General features: G+C 35.8%; 1 protein-coding gene across 2 annotated transcripts; it reads right to left on the bottom strand.

The window, feature by feature from the left end:
• Positions 1-1,493: 1,493 nt before the first annotated feature.
• On the bottom strand, positions 1,494-3,858 carry LOC306862154 (biorientation of chromosomes in cell division protein 1-like). Of its 2 annotated transcripts, XM_079404821.1 has the most exons (5): positions 3,785-3,838; positions 3,539-3,687; positions 3,269-3,393; positions 2,094-2,296; positions 1,494-1,931 (listed from the first exon to the last, which is right to left on the bottom strand). In XM_079404821.1, exons 2-4 carry the CDS (start codon positions 3,665-3,667, stop codon positions 2,095-2,097), a joined length of 456 nt encoding a protein of 151 aa, XP_079260947.1. In that variant the 5' UTR covers positions 3,668-3,687; positions 3,785-3,838; the 3' UTR covers positions 1,494-1,931; position 2,094. The 2 variants fall into 2 exon arrangements, with proteins under 2 accessions (XP_079260947.1, XP_079260948.1); XM_079404822.1 differs by having other exon boundaries at positions 1,494-1,913; positions 3,539-3,858.
• Between the last annotated feature and the right edge of the window lie 8,619 nt (positions 3,859-12,477).

Raw genomic sequence — 12,477 nt, 5'->3', positions numbered from 1 at the left:
TCATTTACCCTCACGTTGTTCCAGACCCATTTGATTTTCTTTCTTATAGGTGCAATTCTTGATTAATTATCTGGACACTCTTTCCAAATAATGAACATGAAAGGGAAATGGGTTTGTAAAGCTTCAATATGACAAAAAACAGCACCATTAAAGTATATACCAATTTGTGTGCTATACGATAGCTTTTTGAGACAAATTTAGGTAGCCTATGCCACAGCTCTCAAACCAAATATGACAAAGCAAGCAAGGACAAATGGTGTTTTGCATCCGAGATGTTTAGATGGGATGATTTTCAGTGAATAACAGGTAAATTGAACTTTATCACATAAAACTATTGTGTGACTTCATAATATATGAAATGATGTACATGGGCCACCTTTAGGGTGCTTTCTTTCATTCTGGAACTTGATAGTCCCAGACTCCATTCACTTTCATTGGACAGAATATGCTTCAAAAATTCACCTTTCATATACAGAAACATAAAGGCGAATAAATAATGATTTTTATTTTTCAATGAAATACCTGCTTAATGAACAATCACCAAACACAGTAAAACCACACCCCCTACTGGCCTTAATCCTATGCTTATCAAAATTGTAAAGGTGAACACATGGGTTTGGATGTCTGACAGCTCAGCACAGTCCCTCAATTCCCATTGTGGCTTTCAAATGAGAGCAGGATCAGGTTTCATCAGATGGGGAGGAACTACAGCAAAGCATTTTAATAGGCATGAGTGGACGCTGAGTTCAGGACAGCGTCGGCAGTAACACTGCCAAGACCGGCGCTGGAAATATGAGCTTGCACCTGGGCTATCAAGCACGACAAATGAGAATCCAGAGTCTGTGGATGGGACATTACCAACAACGTGTTGTGCATCCCCTTACCGACCGTATTTACAACAGAATCATAACTTGATTTGAATATCTGCAGCTGCACAACTGTAAAACAGTGCCTCAAGAATTTGGATCCAGCATCTACTGCAAAGAGCTTTACTGCAACAAGCAGCGAATGTCAAAAGACACGTGACCTAAGCTCTTTAGCAATCCGACCGAGCATCTGACTGTACAGCACATTCTCAGAGCAGAGGTGCTGAAAGACAGAAACAAGCTGGACCAGTCGACCTTTGTCCCAAGCCGGGACATGACACCTCTCCAGAGGCTCTTCTATTACCAAAAAGCTCTTCCCTGGAAGTTCATGCCACGAGGAAGCTGGAGATTATAAATGCGGCCTCGGGGTCGACAAGCTTTTAGGCCCAAATGGTTTCAATCATGTAACAGTGTCTGCATGGTACTGAACATGGTGACCTCTTAAGGGTACTCGCTCTAGTTAATGTCCAGATGGAATCATAAAAATGCTGGTGAAGACCTCCTGTCAAAAATGCCATTGCTAAAAGGCGTCCAGGAGTATGTTATGTAGCAAGTTTCCCACAACAAACCGTAACCTCCTGCAGTAATTCAGAGGTTTTACAATACCAGAAATGATGCAACAAACTTGGCTTTTCTTAAAAAGTTACATTTATTGTAGAAACGCTGCTATGAGTCCCATTAGAATATTGCAAGAAATAAATGAGAAGCATTTCACAAATCCAGCTGTATAAAAAGGATCATTTCAGTCTGGCTTCAGTCCAAATAAAACATTTTCAATGTTATTTTGAGATTTATTTGAATTTGGACAAATCAGCTTCGGTTGTTCTTTAGTGCTAAAAGAACTAAACCAGACTTCAAAAGCATGGGCTGTACAACCTGCTTTCATGTAACATGCTAAACACACACATAATGTGTAAAAAAATCAATCCAACCACCTTAAATTAGTGCAAACTTCCAGTACTCAGCAACTGTTCATCCACTGTAGCCAGGCACAGAAGGACAACTTTTGATGATCTTCATGTGACAGCAAAAAATGTATCCTTGTACCTGGAAAATGTCGAAATGCTGGAAAAAACATTGATTGTGTCATGTTTTTACATGTTGACCTCAACCACAACAATTTCAATATTAGGGGTGCACCAAGTATTATTTTTTGTTTGATTCCAGTACTATATGAGATGATATAAGCATCTTATTTCAACATTTCTTAGCATACATTTATTGTACCTCATTGTGTTTTGGCTGCAGCGTTGCTAGTTGTTTCCTGTTGTTCAGCATCAGGGGCTGAATTTGATGCCCCCTCTTCTTTCTTATCTGTGGCTAGGAAATCATGAATGGCGTTCTCGATGTGTGGCCTGAAGATATGGTTTAATTTAGGGTCCACCACCTGAGTAATGATACGGTCCACCCCTGATTCCAACATCCCTGACCTGCGAGAATAAGCAAGTGTTTTCAATAAAAAGGGAAACTAAACCAAAATGTTATTAAATACACTCGTGCAATGCATCAGCTACCTTTCCTTTAACATGAGGACATAAATACACAAACATCATCTCCAGAGTCACTTCATGAGCATTTGACAGTTTCATTTGAGTAAAACTAGCTTATATCATATACACAGTAATTTGAAGGTATTCATGGCAACCCGTCAAAATAAAAGTCCGGTTTAATTTGAAGACATTGCAGCAGAAATAAATTACTATTGTTCAGCAGAATGTACATACTAGGCTGCTACTACTAAAATTATTAATATTTTTTAAGGTATGATCACGCAACATTTCTTCCATGTTTTAATTTTAATAGTAAATCCCCTTTGTTTGCAAAAAAAAAAAAAAGTTTAATTTTCAATAAGTTTTTGTTCCATGTTACCTTCCCGTCCACTAATTTTTGCCTCTTACAAAAGCCACAAAGCCTAAGAAGACAATAAAGGCTTATGTCATGCCTGAGCTGTAGCTGCTAAGTTGCACAATGTTTATTTTTTTTATTACTATTATTTTGATTTATGTCTTAGTTTTAGGTTGTACTATGTTTACCTTTTTTAAAGTAATTTGAAATTAATTTTTATTTATATATTTGTACTTTTATTTCGAATGTAATATGGCAATTAAATGCACTAAAGGGGTTTAGTTTTCATAGTTATTAATATACGCAATTTCAGCAGTAAAAATGTTAATTTTTCTAAAAAGGAAACAAATAACTGGTCTTATTTTCTCTTGTATATTTAGGATTGCTCTTTAATAAAGAAAAAGTTCTTCTTATCCGATTAATCTTTGACATTTTCGGTAGAATACTCAATTACTAAATATTCAACAGATACAGCCCTAGTTCAGACTTACAGTATAGCACTGCACAACACAATAATGTATACAAAAACAATAAGTGTCCACTGAGTTGATACATACTGAACTACGCTTTGTCTCAAGCCAGTCCTCACTTGGTTCTTGTTGATGGACGGACTCCATTCTTGAGTACTGAGATGATTGGACACAAAGTTGTCCACCTTCTGTCGCAGATTTTGATAAGCTGGCTAGAGAGAGATGAATTCATGTCAGTTTAAACAAGATATATAGACAAAATAGTCATACTAGACCCTTTAAAGGCGCCTAAGATGCCCAGAAATGCTGTGGGCAGCTCAGTTGGATCAGTTGTTTATATGCACCAGTAAGTCTCACCTTGGTGTCCACGTCTGCCAGACAGTCTCGTCTGAACTCATCAAACAGGCCTCTGTTCTTCAGATGCTGCACTATGAGCGCGATGAGCTGCGGGTCTCCTGGAGGAGCACTGCTGCTGCCCTCTGCCATCAATTATCATCTGCTACCCACTGCCCTCAGTAACAGAGGAACACAAACCTCTCTATCAGCCTTACTACAGATTCTGTCTTTAAAGCTTGAAATAAAATAACCCCTCAAGGTTCTTACATGACAACAAAAGTAAATAAAAGCGCTTGCTCGTCTTCTTCTGTTGCTGTATGTAGATGCGCTCCAGCAGACACAGCGCCACCTACAGGACACAGCATTAACTCCTTAGGAGCATTATCGCCACCTACTGTACTGAGTGTCAAAATAAACTTACATAGGTGATGGGCCGGAAATAATAATAATAAAAGCTCTTCACGCTCATTCCCATCCACACATATTATAATCTAGACCCTAAACCTGAGTCAAGTATAAATTTAATTAGTGTTGTGTCCATTAAGCCTTTTTCTAAAATATCTTCATGCTTCATCACGAAAAGCATATAACATACATTTTCAGATACACCACACACATGATCGCATAACCCATAAGTGCCAGTGTTGATTTCAAACATGTCTCAATCCAGACAGCCTTCTTCTTTCCTGTTTTATCCTCCCCGCTGTCTGTAATACTATAACATCATCTCCCTGTGCTGCTATTATTCCATCTAATTTGCCATTTATTACATTACATTTTTCTTTAAAATCGATTTTGCTTCCTATTTTCCCAATGGTACTAACATCCACCTCCTTCTTGTCTAGTGCTTTTTTTGCTAGTTTTTCAGCAACTTCACTGCCAGATATCCAACATGTGCTCGCCAACAACAATCCAGCCTCTTTCAATCTGTATAAAGATAAATACACTTCAATTAATACATCTTCTCTGTCAGATCTTGCATGTATTATACCTCAGAATAACAGTCACTATAATATAAATAAATCAATATAAAAACAATTGTTATAAAAATACATAAAACATGGGCTTTCAACTTTCAGCTATCAGAAAGTGTGTGTGTGTGTGTGCATGTTTATGTGGTTTATGAGGACACAAATTTGTATAATGACATGGGTATGACAGAGGTATTACAATATGAAGGTGGTTTATGAGGACACTGCCTATGTCCCCGTAATTCAAAAGGCTTAAAAAACATACTAAATGGTGTTTTTTTGAAAATCTAAAAATGCACAAAGTCTCCTGTGAGGGCTAAGTTTAGGTGTAGGGTTGGTGTAGGGCAATAGCACACACAGTTTGTTCAGTATAAAAACCATTACGCCTATGGAGAGTCCCCATAAACCACAGAAACCAACATGTGTGTGTGTGTGTGTGTGTGTGTGTGTTAAACTCTCACAACTTTGTTAATTACAGTTAGGCCTGGACAATTAGTTCAATTTGTCCAGAAGTACATTAAAATGTTTTAGAAGCTATCTGATCAGTGATAATATTTGTATTTTTTTTTATTTATAGATGAAAAGCTTGTGTTTTATAATCAGTGCTGTGTAGATTACTTATAAATTGGCATCTGTTACTGCTTTCAAATGACATGTTTAAAAATTCTAGTTAGTAATCAAGATTACTCATTTTTGGTAATATATTGATAGTCTACTTTTGGCTTACTTTTAGAGTACTTTTGACATAACTGGTCAAAAGAGAATAAAATGTATGACCATTATCCGACATTAGAGAATACATACATGTGTTGTAAAATTATTGAAATATTAACCTTAAATCTCAGTAATAAATATGTTAGGTCAAAGGTGTCCGACTGGCAAAAGTTTTGGGAACAAACTTGAACATGAACAAAAAATGTACAAAGAATTTACTAATATTGCTTGAATAATTTGTAATCATGAAAGTAACTAAACAAGTAAAAGTAACTGTAATCTGATTATGATTACATGTAATCAGTTACTACTCAGCACAACATTATTTAAAATCAAACAAGATGACCTGCTGATTCTGATTTATATAATTGAATATTCATTAACATGATCACAAATCAAATTAATAAGCCAGACATGATTGTTTACCTCCATACCTCAAAATGATGTTTTATACATCTAATCAGAGACTTATAACCTCTGCTGCCATCTCAAGAGAGTGGTAGTCCTGTCTGATTTTTATTCTACCCCTGTAGGTCATTTCTGAGTGGTTAAAGTGACATTGTAACAGCTCATCTCAGACTCCTCTGTATTGTAGGCAACTATGGTGACCGTGGAACATTTCTGAAAGGGAGATTGTCCTGGCTATTTGAAGGAACGTCTGAGTGTGATCATTTTTGATTAATTGTGATAATGAAATGGATTAATGAAAGGCTATCACATAATAATTCATCTCAAATTATCCCATTGTGTAATTGGAAGATTTGAAATCATGGAGTCTTTGATGTTTCATTCAATTGCAGGATGAAACGGTTGCCAAGCAACAACAGAGAGGAACCATGGTGACACTGATGAGGGGAAATGTAACAAATATGTCCCCTGTGGCCCCTCATTAGTGGATGGCCATGTGTCTATATCACTCACAATATTAACAGTGTTAATAATAATAATAGCAACAGATATGTAACACTTGAAGCACATCCACATATTCATGTTTCATTTCAGAATATATAAAGCGTTGCATTCTGAGTCCATGGGGAGTAACCAATACATTTATAACTACATCTCTCAAATTATCTAGTTTAAATCTAGTTGCCTTTTTGCCAATATTTGTACCTTTATTAAGCTCGTCATCTGACCTGAGAGGTACCAAAATATATCATACCACAAGATGGCGACATAATATAAATCAGTGCCATCACAAGATCAGTTTCTGCAGTGTCTTTCAAGAGTGCTCCATTAATGAAGTCATTTTACTTTGCTATTGTGTGACAAGGTTATATTATATTATATCATTTATTTATTTGTTTGACTATGCTATAGCAAAGTGAAACTGCTGTCTTCACTTGATAATTGTCTGTCTCTTTATAAGAAATATTCTTTCTCATGAAATATTCTTTCTCAAATGTTTTTGCACCCCCACATTTATGCTGGTTCAAAAAAAAAAAAAAAAAAAAAAAAACTAGATTCATCATTGGACAGAAAAAAAAAATGCAAAATTTAATTCATATGTACAACCATAAACTAAAATAATAATATCATAAAAAGTGTTAATAATGATGATAATACAATACAAAAACATAAAAACTAAGGAAAAGTTGATGAGTAAAATGTGTCACTATTTATTTGTACTTGTACTTACAATACAAAATTAAATAATAATAATATTGATAAAAATAAAAATAACTAATTGGTTCTGAGACAGATGAAAACCACTTTAAGGTGCTTTTTGGACCTTTACAGCCCCTGGTCATTATTCCCTTTCATTGTTAAAAAAGCAAACAAAACAAAAAAAGCAGCTTGAACATTCTGCTGAACATCTATTATGTTCCACTGTGAAAAAATTATACATGTTGAGTAAAAAAAAAAATCAGAGAATTTATTTAAACCCCCCCCCCCCTACTGAATCAGAGTATGTATATCTGAAAGGCTATTAAAATTAAAGAAAGGCAATGAGGCATTCATAAAAAGCACAATTGCATGGCAAATGTGGTCTTGAGGACATATCCAAATGAAATATGTCAGATAAAATTTTCAGAAACAAGTCTCACAAGCTCCATCCTTATATTAAAGTGTCAATCAAATTCTGAAGGTGATTAATCAGATTATGACCTTTGAAAACATTCGATGGCTTTAAGCTTCCATGCCATAAAATCAGACATAAGAACACATGATGTCAAGTGGCTCCCTTTTGCACAAATCAAGCATAATTAAGCAATTTAGCATGAGTTCAAAGCAAATAGACATCTGGCACCTTATATAACCTAAAACAGAGCAGGCTTCATTTATCTAGCAAGGCATTAACATGATTCCCTATGATCATGTGAATTATTGCACACTCTTATGTGTGGACACCATTCGTGGCTTCTGCTCTTATTGTTCAATCCATTGGAGCTTGTGAACAGATGAAAGTGGATACAAGATTATCAAGCTTGACAAATATAGAACATTCCCTGTCTTTCTCTATTCAATCCACACAAAGTCACAGGGCTTCTGTATTGGATTTCCTTTTGACATCTCAAAAGATATTGAACAAGCAGTAATAGAAGCTCATCAGCTGGTGAAGTCTGTGCAAACGAACCCAGTTGGCCACAAAATTCTAATTTGCCGCTTTGAATGAGCATACAAGTCTTTTCAGTTGCCAAGGCAACTTGCTCCTTGTTCAGTCTCTCCCCAAGCAGTAAGACGGCAACAGATTTTATATCACGTTCATACTTGTTCTCACAGACTGAGATAATTACTATTCAAAATGTTTGCAGCACTGTATTTGCACAGAACAAAATATCCACTCTGCCACCTCGCATGAAGACAAACTACTGGAAAGAGCAACTGCCTATAGACAGACAAATGAAATAAGTTGATGAAGGTGATATTGCTTACACTTACTATTATAAACCCACGACAAGTGTAAGGAATCCTAATTGGATGATGAGTATTTTTGTCACATTTGGATGTGTGTGTGTGTATAAAGATGAGATCTGAATGAGAAAACCTCCACCTCCACCAGCTCCACCTCTACACCGAGATTTATGTATGCCTATTCAAACAGCAGCATCATATCTTACATGCTTACAGCAGTGTGTCTGTGTATCTATTGGCAGTAGTGAGTCCATACTTGCTCTGCAGCAGCAGTGTGCATAGCAGATCTAGTGTGCCAAGATCATAACTATTAACATATATATCAAATTTCTTGGAGCAAAAAAGATCCCAGAATTTCTTGCTATGGCCCTGGAATGAAAATGTATTCCCCTGTTATTCTTGGGAAACAGTGTAATTTTGTCCCAGAAAAAGAAGAACATTTGTATTTTTATAGCCACTTGAAAAGGTGACCTGAATAAATTACATTTTCCCACTTCAAACCAAAAGTAGTAGGGCCATAATCACCATAAATTGAGGGTCCACCACAGGAGTCCACAATTCATGATGTGGGCATCCAATATGGGTTTTTCAAAGGCTGATTTTTAAATATTACCCCAAATTTTAATCAAGTGGTCACAGTCTGCTCAGTGCCAGTATTTAAACTTATAGATAGTTACTAACCTTAACCTAAATCACTTTAATTTGAAATTGAATGCTGTCATGTAAAATGGCAGTTAAACCGATGATAAAGTTGTGATTTGACTGAAGTAGTGACAGATCTTTTCTTTCCTATTGTGAGAATTAAAAAAGAGCTGGATGGAAGCAGCTGGTTTTAATAAAGGGGCAAAAAAATGATGTAAAATATACTAAAACATGCATGGATGACTCGTTCATAAGATCAATTACATGTGTTTGAAATTGTAGAATTTCTTTTGCATAAAAATGATTAACTATTCTGACTATTAATACATTTCTGGTTAAAATAACAGTGAGTATACATACTAGATAATCGATCAGAAATCCATTTATATACCCATCCATTCACCCATTGTCAATGTTCATAGGAAGCAGAAAAAAACTGAAACATTCCAGAAATAAAATGTAGATTAAATATGAAGCCAGCGGCTACACTGAAATTCTCATTATCACAGCAGATTGCGGTGTGACATGAACTGGCTCGTAGTTTTCCTAGAAGTCATCATTCAGAAGTACACAAAACTATCACACGGATAAGAGAGGTTGTTCACAAGATCTAGGAGCCTTTTCAGGCATGACCTCCAGATGCTGTGAGGTCGAGTTTCACTGCGGAGAGTCGCCCGGTCGTCCAATGAGAGCCTCGAGGACGGGAGCTTCATCAAGCAGGATGATTATGAGAGCTCAGCTGATGATGGCTTTGCTGAGAGATTGATGTGGCTCTGGGGTTGTCAGCTATTAATAATTCCCTGCAAGAGTGGCGGAGGCCACTGCTCTGATTGGAATAGATTGGATTGGCCATCTGTGTGGTCGGCATGGTTACCAGAGTAGCACAGCAGCAGGAAATGCATCCTAGGTGTAACGATTCTTCTTTGTTTGTGTCTGACTGATCTAACCATCTTTCAAACATGAAAATGTCTCATTTACTTGACGTTTTAAATGTGTATGGCTTTGTTTCTTCTGTGGAACATAAATGAAGAGATTTTGAGAAATGTCCACGTGACCATGCAGTAGAAGTCAATACTCACAAAAACTTGGTTTTCAAAATTCTTTAAAATAACATTTCGTCATATTTGTGTATGGAATGTGTTTTAGTGGTGCACCTCTGTCATTAAAGGGGTGAGATGGATTTATTAATATATAGATATTTTTTATTTTCAAGACCAAGAACAAACTGCCTTATAAGAAATTATTTAAAAAGTTACAATCAAAATAAGAACATAAAATAATAACTAATATTAATAACACTAAAATAATGGTTATTAAAAAGTAATAAATAATAAAAATGTTATACATTAATAATAATAATAATAATTCATTACATTTATATAGCGCTTTTCTAGGCACTCAAAGCACTTTACATAGTAAGGGGGGTCCTCGTCCACCACCAGTGTGCAGCACCCACCTGGATGATGCGACGGCAGCCATATTGCGCCAGAACGCCCACCACACACCAGCTACAGGTGGAGATGAGACAGAATGATGAAACCAATCAGTAGATATGGGGATGGTTAGGAGGCCATGATGGTCAGAGGCCAATGGGCAAATTTGGCCAGGATACCGGGGTTACACCCCTACTCTTTTTCGAAGGACATCCTGGGATTTTTTATGACCACAGAGAGTCAGGACCTCGGTTTAACGTCTCATCCGAAGGACATAACATAACATAACATTGTTACGGTAGTAGTCGACACACAGGATTAGTGAACAATGCAGGATGTTTATTGATATAGCAGAGTAAATAAGGAAGATGAAGGGGAGTTGAGACTTGAATGAGATGTAGAAAGGATATACTGAGAGATGTTGTATCTTGCCAGGAACTTGTGGAAGCAGCACACACCCCAGGATGGCAGTGGAGACATAGGACGATGACGAATGGAGGAAAACAGACGATGGAGACACAGGGAACCAACGATGGAGAGGAGTAGGAGGTAAGCAGTCTTTCAGGTAAGTAGCATCGAAGAGCTAGGAGAGTCTACTGTAAGTGAGATCCGACAACTGACTGGAGTGGGGAGTGTGCTTAAGTTGATTAGGAGCTGATGAGGTGCAGGTGGCTTGAATTACTAATCAGGTGATTCCAGGTGAGGGCGTGCGTAGTGATTAGAGATGAAGAAGGACAGACAGACTAGTAACATGCATATGTATGGTATGCAATTTATGTAATTAAGTAGCAGACACATAATAACATAAATTACATACAATACATATAGATACATATACACATACAAATGCATATGCAATTCATCTGGTTTTGTTATGCAGACCTGGCAACCCTAATTTAACATTTCAGAGTAATTTAACATTTATTCTTGACTATCTACTTTCATAATTGTTGGAAGCCAGAATCATAATTCACAGTGAAACCGAAGCATTAAGTTTTACACCCAATCACAGGAAATTATGAGTAATGACCACTTCTAAAAGTCATTCATTGTAACCCCATTTTGGTCTAGATATTGTAATCTCAAGGAAAGTTGCATCATATTTTGTGATTTCACCAGACATTCATTTATGAGAGTATCCTAATGGGTGACCACTGATTTACAGTAAACACATGTGGAATTATGTTTTATATCTACAGGGAATTACGTTTTCACATCACATCTCAGTCATACATACATTAAAAATGTAGATTTGGACAAATACCCCCTCCATACTTATACTCTCAAGTCAAGAACAGGCAGAAGCATGTCTTCATGAATAAGTAAAGAGTGTTGCATGCCAGTAGGATAAGTAAATGTAGGTTAAGAAGCCCAGTTAAAGCCACACTTTGTCAGCAGTTAATCCAATCTACTTTACAACATTTAATTTTACAACTCTCAGATTGAAGTCGACTTCTGGTCAAAGCCAGAGCTGGTTTATGAAGAATACTTGCTTATGATAAATGGGTCAATGAAATAGAACTGTCCATAATAAAGAAAAGGAAAAATTAGTTTCAGATACATTTTTGAACTCTGAATTTTTGAATTTTGAATTTATTGACTCATGCAGAGTAACCGTCAAAAATAAAGTACAACATATTTTCCTTACACCTTGAATATTTGTGAACATATACATCTTAATCAAGTATATTTTTTAAGAAATATAATGAATTATTAATTAATAAATAACATAGTTTTTTGCACAACATGACATTTTCAAATCCGAAGTAACCACACCATGTCAAAATAGTCTAATATTTGAATAGATTTGTTGACTTTGGCAGACGCATGTTGATTGTACCACATGATAAAAGTAGTGAAGCCGTTTTGTTACAATGTTATTATAATATTGAATATACAATATTAAAAATAATATAAAAAATAATTAAAATTAAACAAATGTTAAAAAATAGTAATTTGTTAAAAATACAAGGATATATTTATTTAAAACAAAGTTGTTAAATATTGCGCCAAACTCCTTTATTTTGAAGTATTAATTCTTTCAATTAAATAAAGAATGAATTTTGATTTCAGGACTCAGTTAATATGTTTGACTTCATGTGGTTAACATATAAGAGGTGTAATCGAGTGGTTGCATGTACATTTTTAATATTTTTAATAAAAAATGTAAATAAGTAAAACATTGCTAACCACTGTCAGCGTCACCTAACCAAATGAGGTGCCAAAGTCACCATGCATGTGGAAAAAAGATAATGCTTCCAACCCATTTGAATCTAATTTAGCCTGCAAATAAGGAAGGATCTTTTCAGCACAGGAAACAATCATGTTTTCTTTGCAAACCAAC

The sequence above is a fragment of the Barbus barbus genome (assembly GCF_936440315.1).
Source record: "Barbus barbus genome assembly, chromosome: 43".
Taxonomy (NCBI): domain Eukaryota; kingdom Metazoa; phylum Chordata; class Actinopteri; order Cypriniformes; family Cyprinidae; genus Barbus; species Barbus barbus.
Note: the sequence above shows the minus strand (reverse complement) of the source record. Positions and strands in the feature narration are given on the sequence as shown.

Bases quoted from the DNA above. Each gene is read 5' to 3' on its own strand.
- LOC306862154 (XM_079404822.1), bottom strand. From the start codon at position 3,667: ATGGCAGAGGGCAGCAGCAGTGCTCCTCCAGGAGACCCGCAGCTCATC. The intron at 3,394-3,538 runs GTGAGACTTACT...ATCTCTCTCTAG, and splicing joins TGGCAGACGTGGACACCAAG to CCAGCTTATCAAAATCTGCG. The intron at 2,297-3,268 runs GTATGTATCAAC...TTATTCTCGCAG, and splicing joins TTGAGACAAAGCGTAGTTCA to GTCAGGGATGTTGGAATCAG.